Below are 16351 nucleotides of genomic sequence, written 5' to 3' on the forward strand. Positions count from 1 at the left end.
ACCTATATGGCTTTGTGTTGGGAGAACACAGAGGGAGTGCCAAATTTAGGAAAGTGTCCAAAAATTCAAAGATGTGTTTCCTTTCATTACGGTTCCTGAAATTTTGTCATTTTTACATCCTGGGGTACTCATACAAGCCTATTTAGCCCACAAAAATATAGGTGTATATATTTACAATACAGTCTACAATTGTCATATGAATTTAAGATACGATTAGAGTGGGTATGGTAAAATAACACGTCCCAAATAAACAGATAATCCTCTCAGAGACACTATCACAAGTCCAGGGATACAGGTGAATATCTTAATTTCAAAAGTCCTGGTTGTTAATGTTTATAGATTTCTTTGGGAAGTGAAAAGAACTTCTGACTTTTCCTTTTCTTGACCTGAGACATTCACTGAATGTTTTTAGTGGCTAAAATGGGCCGTTTAAGATAACCATTCTCCATACATCTTGCCCACTTACACTAATTAATTTTCCAATACTACAGAGATTCTATTGTTAAGGCTTGATGTCTGTCCATACAACTTCCCATAATCTTCTCATTTATAAAAAAGCCTAATACAGACTTGCTGATGTTTACTAGGTCCAACCTCTGTCTAAATACCTTTTCATATCCATCACACTGCCAGGGTTTTTCTTTAGTGTGAATTTTCCAATGCTGAATAACGCTGATTCCATGGGAAACATTTCCATATGCATCCCGTTTATAAGCTCTATCTTCTATGTAGATTCTCTAGTGCAGTCAGTCCTAACTTCTGGGTGAAGGCCTTCCTTCCTACTTCTTTCATATAAGGTTCTATAAGGTTTGAATGAAGGCCTCCTTACTATTATCACATTTCGTGTGGATTGTCTGATGTCAAATAAGGCCACTTGGACTGAAAGCTCTCCCACATTCCTTATACTGATAGCATTTTCCCTTGTGATAGTTCCCTTGTGACTTGTTGCTCTCAAAGACATTCTCTTTGGCATGTACTCCCTAATGCTGAGCAATGACTCACCAGTAACTAAAGCTTTTACTAAAAATTTACTGTGCTGATGTTGCAATTCTACAGATTCCCCCCCCATGATTTAGCATCTTCAGAAATTTTTTTGTGTTGGAGACAAGTCGTTATTTTCATTCTCAGTAACACCATCTAAAAAAAAAATGCAGACAATTCAAATGTCAGTTGTCTCTTCTGCTGAGATAATGAGACTTATGATGATAATAAAACCCAGTTTTACCTGAGGTATGTGCCTTTTCAGTGTCCCTAAATTGCCATCTCAATTTTGAAAAGAACTCAAGAAGGCATGTGAGGTTGCAGCTTGAGTGAGAAGAGACAGCTGGATAGAAAGACACTGGAAGAGCAAATGTGACAAAGAAATCAGGAAAAGTATAATAAAGAAAATTAAGAGGAGATCAGTTTGAGTCCAGAGATGATAAACAGGGAATATCATGAAACCAAAAGAAATTTTTAATTTGCTAAAAGGTAGTTTATACCACTTACACCACCTGAAATGTACCTAGACCACTTGTATAGACAAACAAAATGCTCCATAAATGTTTGCTAAGTGGATATAACAAACACTGGCATGTGATAAAAGTTAATTTGAAACAATAGCTAGATCAGCTTCAAAATGCATACTATTTTGACTTGGGGAAAAAGTAAACTGAAAAAAATTATAGTGGGGAAAATAACTTCTCCAGGAAATAGTCAGGATTAAAAGAAGAAAAACATCTTGAAGCTATGGGAATTGAAGTCAAACAAAACAACAACAAAACAAAACATAAACATCTCCACAAATACAGCTGAAAGTTTCTACCTAAAGAATTTGGCAGACAATGAGGAGATGCGTAGGGACAAGGTTTCGAGGAAAAGGATACTATTAACAAGAGTTCTACAAAGCTTCCTTTCAAGGTGTCTTCTTTCCCTGCAGACATCTTTTCTCATCTTGCTTTCCATTCATAAGGCAATAATGTTGAGAGTTAAAATAAGACTGAGTCTTAACAGGGTGGACCTGACACCTTTGATTCCAGGGTACTATCTTGCCAAGTAAGCATATTTTGTTCTATCCTCTAGCCTGGGCCCTAAAAGAAATAGAATGAAGACGGTCCTGGAAAACTGAATTTGAAACTAGTCCCTCAGTGAAAGTACCCAAACAACAAAAAAAAAACCCCAAACTATAGACAGAGAAGATTCCAGAGGTACACGTGAATACCAGGGGGAATTAAAGCACATGAGGGAGACACTGGGTTATGGCTCCAGAGACATCTGGTGGATGCTAAGTTCAGTTTTGCTGCTTTCTGTGCTATTCTTGAAGCTTTCACTAGTCAAGCCATAAATGATCCTCCCAACCCTTCCCACCTGATGGCTTGTCCTTCAAGCTGTATCTTCATCTTCTCCAGCATAACTGATGCCTCTTCTCCACATTCTGGATGACATTATTCTCCCAAGGTCTGCAGTTCCTCAGGCAGAGGTCAGAACCTGCTTCAGTATCTGTTCCTTGGTCTGTATGTCTGATCTCAGCATCTGTGGGCAGAACTTCTGGAGTCTTCTGACAGCCCTATGAGGTTCAAGTATCTACCTCCTGATAGTAACAACTTAAAAGCTTGAAGAAAGATTTTTTTTTGCCAGCCTGATTCTTGGCCCCAGGCACAGACCTCTTCTTCTACCATCAGTCACTATTAGAGATCTTTCCTGCAAGAGGACTGCCATTCTGGAATAAGTGAGCTCAGGAGAAGATTCACTCCAGCTTGGGGTTCACATCGATTTTTCAGAAGTATTTCCTTGTAACTAGTCTTCTTCCTGAGAGATAAAACAGCACTATTAATAGAAACTCTAAATTTTATTTAGCTCTTAAGCAAGAACTCACTTACCTGGCAATGCCCTGAAAGAAAAAAATGAACTCTGTCAGAAAGCTAAAAAAATTAGAAGACAGAGTGGGAGTGACTGCAAATTATTATCTAGCACTCACTGTCTGCTAGAATCTCTTACTTCTTAAATGTTTAAGTTAATAAAGTTTGAGGAAAGACCATGACCCACTTCCCTTTGGTTTTCCCCTTCTCAGAATCCCAAACAGCAGACAAAAGAACATCGGCGATCAGAAAAATAACAGCTTTTATTGAAGTGACTGTGAATTTACTCATCTAAGTAAATTTTATAATTCTACTGACAGATGAATGATACCTAAGCACAGAGAAAACCCACACAACCAGTAAGAGGATTCTATGTCTCTCCTTGTGTTCAGGCGTCAACCTATTTATTCTAGGGAGAGTCATGAGTGATATCATCTCCTTAATCGAAACTAACTTTCCTTTTATCAAATGGGGATTCCAGACTTCCCTTTCTCATAGCCCCAGTATCCTGTTACCATTCAAGATTTGTAAGCCATTTTTAACCTTCCCCTGCAACTCAATTATCTTCACCAGAATCCCTACAGAGCCACATCAGACGTTGAATTGAAGCCAGAGTCCACAAACCTGCAATGACTACTGACTACCGTCTATGACACAAAGGCCCAAAGAGCTCACAGTTCCAGGCCCGCGGCTGTCACCAGGGGCCTCAGCCTTCAGTCTTAAGCAATCTGGAGGTTTTCTCCTCTCTGTGGTTGCCTGACAGCATCCCCACCTGGCTCTCCAGCCCCAGACTGTCACCAGGGGCCTCAGCCTTCAGTCTTAAGGAATCTGGAGGTTTTCTCCTCTCTGTGGTTGCCTGACAGCATCCCCACCTGGCTCTCCAGCCCCAGACTCTGACAGCAGGGTCAGGTAATTCACCGGCCTACACTCCGAGGCTGGGGTTCCACAGGCTCCACTCAGGTTCCGCCTTCCCACCGCAGAACTTCTGAAGAGCCCACTCCAAAGACAAAAAGGCTTTGAACTCCCTGGGATAACCAAGGAGGGGACAAAAGATAGAAAACTTTCCTTGCCAGTTTAGGTGATGTTTGTCCCCTGCCAGCCACTGTCTATCAGGTCCCAAGGTAAGAAAGTAAAAGTAGACCTGAGTGGGAGCTTTAATCCCACTGGCAACAATGTAGCAGTCCCGGGAAACCGAGGCACAGCATGGTCACAGCTAATTTCTGGCCTGGGGCTAGAGCATCTAAAGGCAACGCATTTCAGATCCCAGCAATAAAACAATAGTAAATGGTTATAAAGCACTTAGGTGCTAAGCCCTGGTCTAAGCACTTAAACATATATATAAAACCCATTCATCCACATAACTGCCTAATGTGATAGGAACTATGATCCATATTCCACATTATTGGGAAACTGAGGCACAAGATTAAATCACTTGCCCAAAGTCACTTTGCTAGCCAAAGTCACAGCAAGCCATAGAATTCCTAAATTGCCTCCTTATCAGGGATGAAATGTTGGGATACTTACTCTTAAATATTTCACTAAAGCAGGCCGAGGCATTAGTTCAAAAAGATATGCATGTCAAGCTTAGATAAGACTAATGAAGATCTGCATAAATTAGAGGTTAACACATGGCCTCCTTTTAGAAATCCTTGGGACACCCAGAACCAAGCCATTTGGGCTTAGGATGATTGGTAGAGCCAACATATAGCTCCCAAAGATCACCTTGAACTGTGAGGGGTGAAAGCTCTGGGAGCCTTGACTGATGAGCTTTAAGAACTGGAAAAGGTCTTTCATAAGTATGTGAAGAGAATCAACTGTTTCTAAGAAATCAAGGGATAATAGTTAGCTCTCAATAATGATCTCACAATGTGAGCTAGGGAACTAAGCAACTGAGAAGTTTAAAATACTTACTATGGTTGGTTTTGTCAAAATCAAATTATATACAAAATAAAAAGTAAAATATTTTACATAAAATATATTCATACTTTTTATATATAAATGAGATTAAAATACTGTGTATGAGAGATAATATATAAGAACTCCTTAGAGTTATACCCAGATATTTGGAAGGAGAGGGGATCCAAAAAAATTCTAAAAAATGATGAACTGCTGGAGGGGTTTTGAAATGTAAAATGTTCAGCATGAAAGGTAGAAAGTTGAGAAAATTCAATTAAAGCCTATCAAAATGATTACCCCTATATTAAACAAGCATTTGTTACTCAAATAAATTCTGGGCTTATGGAGTCAGGAGTGGCATCTGAAAGGACTATTTTATACAATTTGTACTTAACTGACTTTTTAATCTAAGAAGTGGTATTTGCCACAAATATAAAACCACTTTTAAAAACCTTCATTGGAGTTCCCATTGTGGCTCAGTGGTTAATGAATCTGACCAGGAACCATGAGGTTGTGGGTTCAATCCCTGGCCTTGCTCAGTGGGTTAAGGATCTGGCGTTGCCATGAATTGTGTGGTGTAGGTCGAAGACATGACTCGGATTTGGCACTGCTGTGGCTCTGGCATAGGCCGGTGGCTACAGCTCCGACTGGACCCTAGCCTAGGTATCTCTACAAAAGACAAAAAGACCAAAAAAAAAAAACAAACCACAAAACACCACCACCACCACCAAACTAGGACTGTGATCTCTTTGTATAAAGAGCTCATTTTTAAAGTGAAATGTCTTCTGTAGACACCCCCACTGTGCAGGTAACAAAAATTAGGGCTATTTACCCTGGCCAAACTTCATCCAAGATTTAGTATGTAAGGGGATGGGGATATTATTACCTTTGTTGTTTGGTCCCGAACTCTGGGGTTTCTTAGGTATTTTCCAGAATAGTGATAGAAGTAGAAAAGCTTTTACAGATAATTACTCAAAGCACTGAATACCACTGCAACATGCAGTTTGCTCACCTGAAATAAACAGAGGAAGACTGGGCTCTTGGACTGTTGAGTTCATAGGTTGGCCCCACCATATACTAACTTTGTGACCAGTTTTAATTTATCGATTTCAGTTTCCCCAGCTAGAAACAAAATAATGTGAGTAAAGCATTTAGTAATGTCTGGCCCTCAGTAAGCAATTAATAAATGTTATTTACTACTGTTTGTAAATTCTCTTCTCTATTCCTAAAGATTGCCAATAATAATGGCTTTGACTGTTACAACTCTATAATCAATAATCACTGGATATTAACGAAAGAGGCTACTTCTGTTCTGAGAACAGGAGTGCAGAGCATTCCTAAGTGCTTGTAGCTGAACGATCTCCATCCTCACCATGCAGATGAGATTTCTCAATCCCAGAGCACTGCTCAACCCCCTTCTCTCTCCTCATACCTCAAATCCCAGCCAGCTCTTCATACAACTGTTGTTAGGAGGGGGTCCATCTTTCTTCTCTCCACAATCCCTTTCTATTACACTCTCTGGAACCCTTCTGTGATTATCAGGTTACTCTTTCATCCAAAGCCCATGTTTTAGCTCACTTTACTTTTCATTGCTTTAGAAATTTGATTCTTCTCCAACTTCTCCAGATGCTTTTTGCCTTAAACACTCAATATCTTGTTTACTTTGAATCAATTAGAAAAGAGAGGCTAGTCAATCTTATTCTAATCCTTAATGTTACTTCTAAGCTGCTGGTTCATGATTCACTTGAGTTTTAAACCAGTTGCTCCATCTGACTGTTGTTACTATTACTGCCATTACTTCTATCGTGGACTTATTTCACTTTCTTCTTTCTTTCCATCCTGCCTCCTGTTGCTGATGATTTCAAAAGCCACAAAGATGAGCTGCTTCAAAGGACCCTGATTTCCTATATTCTGTCACTGTCACACCACTTCTTTTATATATATAGGTGTACTATTGACTTCATCACAAGGCATTCTCTGTTCACTCTATTCCCCAATTTCATGTCATGTCCTCCACTTGCCCTTTGGGGTCTCTGACTTCTGTGTTGCCAATTTAGTTCCAGCTAGTAACCTTATATTTTCTCCTTATCTTGGACAACTAGTTTGATCCCCTTTGATGCCTACTTGGAAATACCATGCCACTCCACTTTCTTTTGGGGGGGTGGGGGGGGTTACTACAACTGTATTTAAGCCCAGGAAACTAGAACCCCCATTTATTTTTAAATAAGTTATGAACTGTATTCTTCTATATAATAGGCACATACCATTGTTCCGGGACTTTGTTTATGGTTCCTTTATAATATTACTTGAGAGAGGCAAATAGAGGAACACATGTGCATTGAGAGAACATGTTAGGCAGAAGATGAACTGGAGAGACTGTGGGTAACAGCACTGAGAGCAGACAGCAAGTTTAAAATAAGGATTGCATTCCACTGAGCAGTCAGATTAAAAAGAGAGGCTCTGACGTTACTATGTAGAGTAACTGCAGTTTGGAAAATACATTTGTGAAATAAGATTAGATGACAAGTATGGACAGCATCAGTTTGGTAAAGAGGTGTTCTTATCATTAAGTCCAGTTCCCTCCGAAGAGAAGAATTTACATGAGAGAGGAAAATTCAAGACAGGGTAACCTTAGGTAGGAAATAGACCTCATATACATAGGCTACAGAGCTCTCAGGCTCAGTTCTGGGATCCTTCCCGGATATAAAAAATTAGCTGCCTCATTGCTCTGTGCATGCAATCCAATGTTGGTCTTATGAAAAAGCCTAAATTAACAGTCCTCAACTTGTGACTTGTTTTTCAAATGTTCATTTGCTTTCCTATGTTGTGAACTCAAAATGTTTTCCCACAGTCAATGTACATTCTAATCCCCAAAGCCAATTTAACACATAATATGCCTCAATGATAGTACTAATACCATTATCATTTTTATGGGAAAATGTATTCACAATTATAACTTAGAAAGCTAGGAAAATATGTATTTCTACAAGACTAAGGACTCTTCTGGTTCCAAGCCAGTGCTGATATTTTTATGTCCTTTATAAGGACTATGGACAGAGGGGTTATTGACAGGGGTACTAGAGAGATGGGGAGAAGATGGGATAGACAGGCCTAGGCAGAAAGGTAGTTAAGAGTAAAGAATAGTGATATCCTTCATTTTTCTCCCCTTCCTCTTCTGTCACTGTCTCAGCACTTCGAACCCAGTGACCAGCTAAAGGTGAGGGGTGATAAGGGGACTGAAGTTGTGTGGGACAGGGTGGGAACGTAGTCCTAGAAATTGAGGAGTTGGCTGTGGCAAGGAAGAAAGGCAAAGAAATAAAAGGTTATCTCAGCAGAGATCAAATAGGATTTCTGTAAATAAAAAGATAAATAGACCAAGAGCTATGTGTACTTCTTTGTGGCTTGCCTATTATCCACTACAGTAATCATCACAGGTTCTCATCAAAAAAGAACTGTTTACACAGTAACACAGACATAATGTCAACCAGTTTTTTTTTTTTTTTTTCCCCTGAAGCACCAAGGGAAAGACTCACTAATCTTTGGCTCTTTTATGGGTTCAAGAAGGTATACAAAACAAAAAATTGTAAACCACTTCTCAAGAGAAATAATTAGGGAATTCAAAACACGATGATAACTAAAGAGGTGGGGGGGGGGGGAGTACCAGCATCTCTGCCCTAACTAGAGACACACACAGACACATGCACACACAGGCCTTGCACTCACAAGACCCTTAGGAGCCTCGGAATGTAGGTCAGTCTCTCTTTTTGAAACATTTAAATTTGAAGGAACAGAAAGGCCATCTTGAAGCCCTAGTCTTTAAGCATGATAGCTAATTCCCTGTTCACTCTAAAGAGCTGGTGGACATGGCCCCTGAAAGGCTTTCCTTACGCTAAAAATTTGTGGTGGTCTGTGTTCATGCTTCCTTATTTCACTGGCAACCACACAGGCAGCAGTGACTTAAAAAGATGCTTCTCAAATTTTAGAGTACATCAGGTGACTACGGAGCCATACGAATGAAGATTCTTAATCTCCATCCCAGACCTAATGACACATAATATCTGTGAGTAGGACTCCGGTATTTTAAACAAAGCTCCACAGGTGATTTTGACTTTGTTCACTGATGTTGAGGAATCACTATGTAATGAACAGAACTTGAAATCAGAAACCTGCACTGAAGGGCTGATGGTCTTTTCCTTTGTGTGATATTGTAGCTATGTTACCATCTCCATAGCAGAGTATCCTCATTTTTCCTCTGCGTTATTCATTCTGCTGTTCAATGCCTTTAGCCCAGCTTTCATCTCAGCAAATGAATTTTTAAATTTTTCTTGGCTCCTCCTTAGAGTTTCTAGTGAGGGTATCCTCATTTTTAAAAACAGAGAATAATTTATAGAAACATTTTTAGGAATTAAAAAAGTGTTAAGTCTCAAAATATTAGGTGAAATTACTGGTATGTAACTCTCCCAGAGTTCCCACACAACACTTTTACACCATCAACTTCCCAAATGAAAGAACTACTTTAGGTTGGCTAGTCTTGTCATAGATGCTTACAAACCACATGCACTTTGCTTACATTTGTTCTGCCCTAAATGTTTTCTGCCTTTTGCCTTCCAAATATCCCCATCCAACTCTTATCTTCAATAAAATGTTTTTTTTTCTTTTTAGGATTGCTCCTGCGGCACATGGAAGTTTCCAGGCTAGGTGTCAAATTGGAGCTGCAGCTGCTGGTCTACACCGCAGCCACAGCAAAACCAGATCCGAGCTGTATCTGCGACCTATGCCGCAGCTTGCAGCAACACCAGCTCTTTAACCCACTGAGAGAGGCCAGGGACAGGACCTGTATCCTCGTGGATAAAGTCGGGTTCTTAACCCTGCTGAGCCACGACAGGAACTCTTTCAATAAAATCTTTCCTGACTGTTTCAGGCAACAGTGATCTGCCCCTCAGAATTTATAGTACTTACTGTTTGCCAAATGCCACTTTAATTCTATCCTACTTCAAACATCAATTCTTCAGTCCTACGTCTCATTTAACTAAATAGGTGGACCTTATATGTCTTTAAACTAGACTGTAAACTCTTTAAGAAAAGGTATCTGGCATTATGCTCCTTGTTCTCCACCTCCAGAGCAACTAATAAAATGGGAAGCACGTAGTAGATTTTTTATAAAGTAGCTGAGGTTTCCTTATGGAATTAGTGACTAACGTTTTGTCCTAAATCATTTCAAAGCTAGTCTCTCTCCAGCCTGCACTCTATGAGTTAGCTTGCCTGCAGTCATCACACAGAACCAGATTCTTCTCATTTGTGAGTGGTCTGATGTTGAGTAAGAGCTGAGTTCTGCCTGAACGACTCCCCACATTCTTCCCATTTATAGGGACCACCTCTATTACAGATTCTCTGGTGTTTACTAAGATCTGACCTCTGTCTGAAGGCTTTGCCACATTCATCACATTGGTAGGGTTTCTCCCCAGTATGGATTCTCTGATGTTGGATCAGACTGGTGATTCCTCGGAAGGCATTCCCACACTCATCACACTTATAGGGCCTCTCTCCAGTATGGATTCTCTGATGTTCTGTGAGGGCTGATCTTTGAGTGAAAGCCTTTCCACATGTGCCACATTGATAGGGTCTCTCTCCAGTATGAATTCGCTGATGTTCTATAAGACTTGTCCTCTGAATAAAGGCTTTTCCACAAACATCACATTTGTAGGGTTTCTCCCCAGTATGGATTCTCTGATGCTGTATAAGGCCACTCTGACTGAAGGATTTCCCACATTCCTTACACTGATAGCATTTTTCTTTGTGGTGGATCTCCTGATGGGAGACGAGGGAGGAGTTATAAACAAAGGCTTTTCCACATTCATTGCACTCATAGGGCTTTGCCCCAGTATGAACTCCTTGATGCTGGGTAAGAATTGAACGCCGACTAAAACTTTTATTACACTGAGTGCAATGATAAGGTTTGTCTCTTGTGTGGATCTTTAGATGGTGAAAAAGGCCTGCTTTCTGACTAAAGGCTTTGCCACATTCATTACAATGGTAGTGCTTCTCTCCTGTATGAAGTCTCTGATGCTGATTAAGAGCTGACCACCGGCCAAAGGCTTTGCCACACTCATTACATTTGTATGGCTTCTCTCCAGTGTGTATTACCTTGTGTCGAATAAGCACAGTTCGCCCACGGAAAGTTTTTCCACATTCTTCGCATTTGTAGGGCCTGTCTCCAGTATGGATCCTCTGATGTTCTAGAAGGCGTGAGTGCTGACTAAAAGCTTTTCCACAGTCATCACACTCATAAAGTTTTTCTCCTGGACAGACTCTCTGGTGTTCAGGACGGTCAGAGTTCTCAGTCAAACTTACTCCATTTTCATGACATGTAGGTTGTTTATCTTCCCTGGAGTATCCGGAAGGCTCTTCTGTTTTTTCTTGAGGTTCACAAGTTTTTTCATACCCAGTAGATTGAGCTATTTCATTTTCAAATTTGCTAGATATATTCCCATATGATTTCATTTCTTCAGAAACTTCTTGCTTTGGAGTTAAATTCCTATACTCATTTCCAGTATCAACATCTGAAACTAAAAATGGATCATAAATGTTAGCCAGTTTTTTATGATAGCAAACAGCAACTTCAACAGGTAACATAAAATTATTCAAACAAAAATTACCTAAGAACCTAGGAGTTCCCATTGTGACTCAGGAGGTTGAGCCAGCTAATACCCATGAGGATGTGGGCTTGATCGATCCCTGGCCTTGCTCAGTAGGTTAAGGATCCAGCATTGCTATGAGCTATGGTGTAGGTCACAGACACAGCTTGGATCCCACGATGCTGTGCCTGTGGTGTAGGCCGGCAGCTACAGCTCCAATGGGATGACCCCAAGCCTGGGAACTCCCATATGCCACAGGTGTGGTCCTAAAAGGCAAAAAAGGAAAGAAAGAAAGAAAACTTCCTAAGAACCTAGAGTTCCTGGAGTTCTACTGTGGCACAGTGGGTTAAGGATCCAGTACTGTCACTGAAGTGGCTTGAGTCACTGCTGTGGCACAGGTTCAATTCCCGGCCAGGGAACTTCCACATGCCTTGGGTGTAGCCAAAAAGGAAAAAAAAAATGGCATTAGAATACAGGACAGACTAATGAAAAGCACTCCAAAAACTATTAAGGAAAAGACCAATAATCCAATAGAAAACTGGACAAAGAAAAAATTGATGGTTTCTGGGAAAGGATATACAAGAGCTCTTAAACACAAGAAAAGATGCTCTACCTCACAGCAAGTGAAAAGAAAATTTAAAAACAATATTGCGAGTTCCTGTTGTGGCTCAGTGGAAACGCACCTGACTAGTATCCATGAGGATGCGGGTTTGATTCCTGGCCTGGGAACTTCCACAAGCTGGGGGGGCAGCCGAAAAAAGAAAAAAATAAATAAAAATAAGTTGTGATTGATGTTATTAAAAAAATACTGAGTATAATTTTCGCCCATGAGACCTGCCATCAGCTTTTTTGCACCCATGGCATATGGAGGTTCCCAGGCTAGGGGTTGAATCAGAGCTACAGCTGCTGGCCTATGCCCAGCAACCCAGGATCCGAGCCGAGTCTGCAACCTACACCACAGCTCACAGCAACGCCAGATCCTTAACCCAATGAGCAAGGCCAGGGATCGAACCCGCAACCTCATGGTCCCTAATCAGATTCCCTTCTGCTGTGCCACAACAGGAACTCCTACCATCAGCTTGATGTTAACGCTGTCTTCATGAAATGGATTATCACACATTGCCAGTGGGAGTATAAATTGTTCCAAACTTTATAGTGGGCACTTTGACAATATCTATCAAATTACAAATGCATATAACTTTGACCTAGTAATTCCACATATAGGAATTTATGTTACAGATATACTCACATATATGGCTATTCAACAGAGCACTATCTGTTATAATAAAAGACTAGGGCCACCTTAAATGTCATCAGCAGGGGAATGAATTAAGTTATTTTGTGTGGTACAGCTACACATTTTAATATTAAGCAGCTATAAAGAAAAAAAGGCAAAATTCTACAATTTTTGTGATAGGAAAATAAAGCTGAATATGAAAAATGTACACATATGCATAAAGAAATCTCTAGGACATACAAGAAACTAATAACGGTGACAACTTATTTCAGAATAGGAATAGGAGATCAAATGGCTAGGGAAATTGAATGGAATGAAAGAAAACTTTTCACTGGATAACTTGGTTTTGAACCACGTGAATTTTCATTCCCTTAAAAAAATTAAATAAAAAAAAAAGAGCAAGTAGAACAAAGGAAGGTGTAGTCTTTCATCCCTTCACCAGCTTTTAACATTCTATCACATTTGCTTTTTTACTCCTTCTCTGCATAAGAATACATACACACATATATCTTTTCCCCTAGACCATCTGAGCATTCGTTAACTACAGATATTGTGGGGCAAAGGTTATCATTTACTGAAGGAGGCAGGAAACAGTAATATCGGAAGACAGAGGTATTATCTGGTAGGATAAAGGCTAAAAATAGCAGGAAGCTCAGTACAGAGGAAAATAACTATCAGAAGGACTAAATTAAGTGATCTCAAAATTACAGCCAGAAATTAGGAAAATATTAATATAAAGAGAAAAACAGAGTTGGAGAATGACAACCTAGGCTGCCTGAGGTCTATGCATGAGCTGTCAGATTCCTGGAGACTCTCTTGACTTTGATAATCAGAAACAGCATGAAGTACAAAAAAGCCCCAGTGTCCTGTGTTAGCTGCATTTTCCCTTCCTCCCAAGATGGGTCTTTCCTCTTTACCTTGCTCCTGCTGGGCTTCAAGGTCCGGAGATTCACACTTTAGCTGGACTTTCACGGATGGGAGAGACATACCGGGTTCTTGTTCTGATCCTAGAGGTACCACCTCCTGCAAGAACATTTCCTGTTCCTCAGTGTGAACTGAGACCTGAGGTAAATGAGATACAGCTGAGAGATTCACTCTGATAACATTAAACGAAAGAGTATGCTATTCATGGCAGCAGTACCCAGCTCACTGAAACTTGAAATTAACTTCTTTGCAGACATCAGTCAGCCAATGTAAGTATTACCTCCTCTGGGCTAACTTCCCTTCCCCAGCTGGAAGTAATTCCCCCCCCCTTTTTTTTTTGTCTTTTTACCATTTCTTGGGCCGCTCCCGCGGCATACACTGGGATCCCAGCCACCTCTGCAACCTATACCACAGCTCACTGCAACGCCAGATCCTTAACCCACTGAGCAAGGGCAGGGATCAAACACACAACCTCATGGTTCCTAGTTGGATTCGTTAACCACTGCGCTACGACGGGAACTCCCCCCAGTCCTTTTTTAAAAAAGCTTATGGCCACGCCTGGGCACATGGAAGTTCCCGGGCCAGGGTACTGAATCCGAGCCACAGCTGTGGCAACACCGGAACCTTTAACCCACTGCTCCAGTTCTAGGGATGGAACCTGGGCCTTACTGAGCAGGACCTCTGCATGCAGTCAGATTCTTAAGCCATTGTGCCACCTGGTGGAGGAATGACCAACTCCCCACTATTCTTTTTTTTTTTTTTTTAAAGGGCCAGTGTGGTACATGGAAATTCCCAGGCCAGGGGTAGAATCAGAGCTGTGGGCACAGGCCTACACCACAGCAACTCAGGATCTGAGCCTCGCCTGCAACCTACACCACAGCTCACAGCAACACCAGATCCTTAACCTACTGAGCAAGGCCAGGGATGGAACCCGTGTCCTCATGGATACTAGTCAAGTTCATTACCACTGAGCCACATCAGGAACTCCCTCCTCCTCTAAATAGGTAAAATATGTCGGCTGTGCCACCTTCATTTCTTTGTCTATGCTCAAAGAATTGGAGAAGGAAAGGAGAGAAAGAAAAAAGGGAAAAAGAGACAGAAGGGGGAAAAAGTGGGAAATAAAACAAGTGAGAAATAAGGAAAAGGGGTAAGAAAAGTGAAATACTGGAGAGAAACTGTGAAGAAAGGCAGAAGGGAACAAAGGAGAAAGAGGAAGGAAACAGAGAAGCAGCAGCAAGAAAGGGGAAAGGAAAAGGAGAGAAATCTCTTCCATATTCTCTCCAGAAGCTGTTCCTAAGGTCTCCACTCCTTTCTGGGAAGATGATCTTATTTTTTATTTATCCAAAATCATGATCACCTCAAAAATCATCTCCTATTCACTTTATCTCCACTCTCATATTCTTCCTTCCTTTTACCTCAGAGAAAGATGTGTTTTCTTTTTCGAGGTTCACATCTCTACTTTTGCCTTAAATCCTATCCCTTTCTGCTTCCCTCTGACCCTTGCTACTTCAATCAGCAATTTCAGCCATTCTGTAGCTTCCATTCCTCCATGGGCCCATTCTCGCTTGCCTTTAAAAATAGTAGGTTTCCCCAGCACAGTTGTCATAAAAAGCAGGGCTCTGGAATCACTCTAATTCCTTTCTCTGTTTCTTGGTTTAGTAGCTCGGTGACCTTGGGTGAGTTACTTGCTCTGAGATTATACATCATATATGTAAAGCACTTCCCATAGGGCCTTGGCATATGACAGGCCTTAAATTACTTCCCTCATCCCCTTCAATGGCTAAATTTTATAACTCAGAAATCACCATATACTGGCTCTATTTCCCTGACAGTTTCATTTTGTGATCTCTCAAAATACGAGGTGAAAGGCAGCAGAATACTATTCTCAAATGTACAGAAAAAGATGTTTTGATACTTCAAATTTGGGTTAGGGAGGCACAAAAAACAGGCAGTCCAGTGAACTGTCTTCTGTCTCTGGATCCCTGGCTAGGCTGCATAGGTCCAGCAGTAAGCTCCATTAGTGCCCCCACCAAGCCTCATGGGAAAGGAGTGCTTGGCAACACTCAACAGGTCTAAAACCAAACATACTCAACATGTCAAAACCAAATGCTTTTGCCTCTGAGAACCCCGTTCTTTTTTCTCCTGGCCCAGGGATTAGACTCGTACCACAGGAGTGACAGCACCTGATCCCCCAAACGCTGGGCCACCAGGGAACTCCTGAGAATCCCATTCTTTTGTTTCTCTTCCTATCTCCCTGGCTACTCCTCAGCTTCCACTGCTGATTAATCCCTTGATGATCCCCTATTGTCTCATGGTTTAAATATCATCCATATCTTTTCTAATTTTCTTTTTTTTTTCTTTCTTGTTTTTTTTTGGGGGGGGGGGGGGAGCATACCTCCAGCATATGGAAATTCCCAGGTTAGGGGCTAAATAGGAGGTGCAGCTGCAGACCTAAAACCACAACTACAGCAGTGCCAGATCCGAGCTGCATCTGCAGCTTGCAGCAATGCAGATCCTTAACCAACTGAGCGAGGTCAGGGATTGAACCTGCAACCTCATGGATACAGTCAGGTTCTTAACGCGCTGAGCCACAACAGGAACTCCCCCAATTTTATATTTCGAGCACAGATTCCTCCCATTGCATTCCAACTTGTTATAGCCAGTTGCTTGCTCACATTTTCCACTTGGATTCTAATGAGAATCTCAAAATTAACTCATCCAAGGCTTAATTCTGGATTCTTGTCTCTCTCCTCCAAACCTATTTCTCTCCCAATTTTCACCATCTCAGTAAATGACAAACCCATTCCACCAGATGTTCAGAC

At 41.0% G+C, this 16351-nt stretch overlaps 1 protein-coding gene across 1 annotated transcript in view; it reads right to left on the reverse strand.

Annotated features, from left to right (window-relative positions):
- LOC125136555 (zinc finger and SCAN domain-containing protein 12-like) overlaps nt 1-16351 on the reverse strand; it is a 34222-nt gene that overhangs the window by 13327 nt on the left and 4544 nt on the right. Inside the window, exons 3-4 of the mRNA XM_047797414.1 lie at nt 13523-13667; nt 10147-11299 (exon numbers count right to left, since the gene is read on the reverse strand). Of these exons, the coding sequence (XP_047653370.1) occupies nt 10147-11299; nt 13523-13667 (1298 nt within the window). The remainder of the gene's footprint in view (nt 1-10146; nt 11300-13522; nt 13668-16351) is intronic.

The sequence above is a fragment of the Phacochoerus africanus genome, chromosome 9 (genome assembly GCF_016906955.1).
Source record: "Phacochoerus africanus isolate WHEZ1 chromosome 9, ROS_Pafr_v1, whole genome shotgun sequence".
Classification (NCBI taxonomy): Eukaryota; Metazoa; Chordata; class Mammalia; order Artiodactyla; family Suidae; genus Phacochoerus; species Phacochoerus africanus.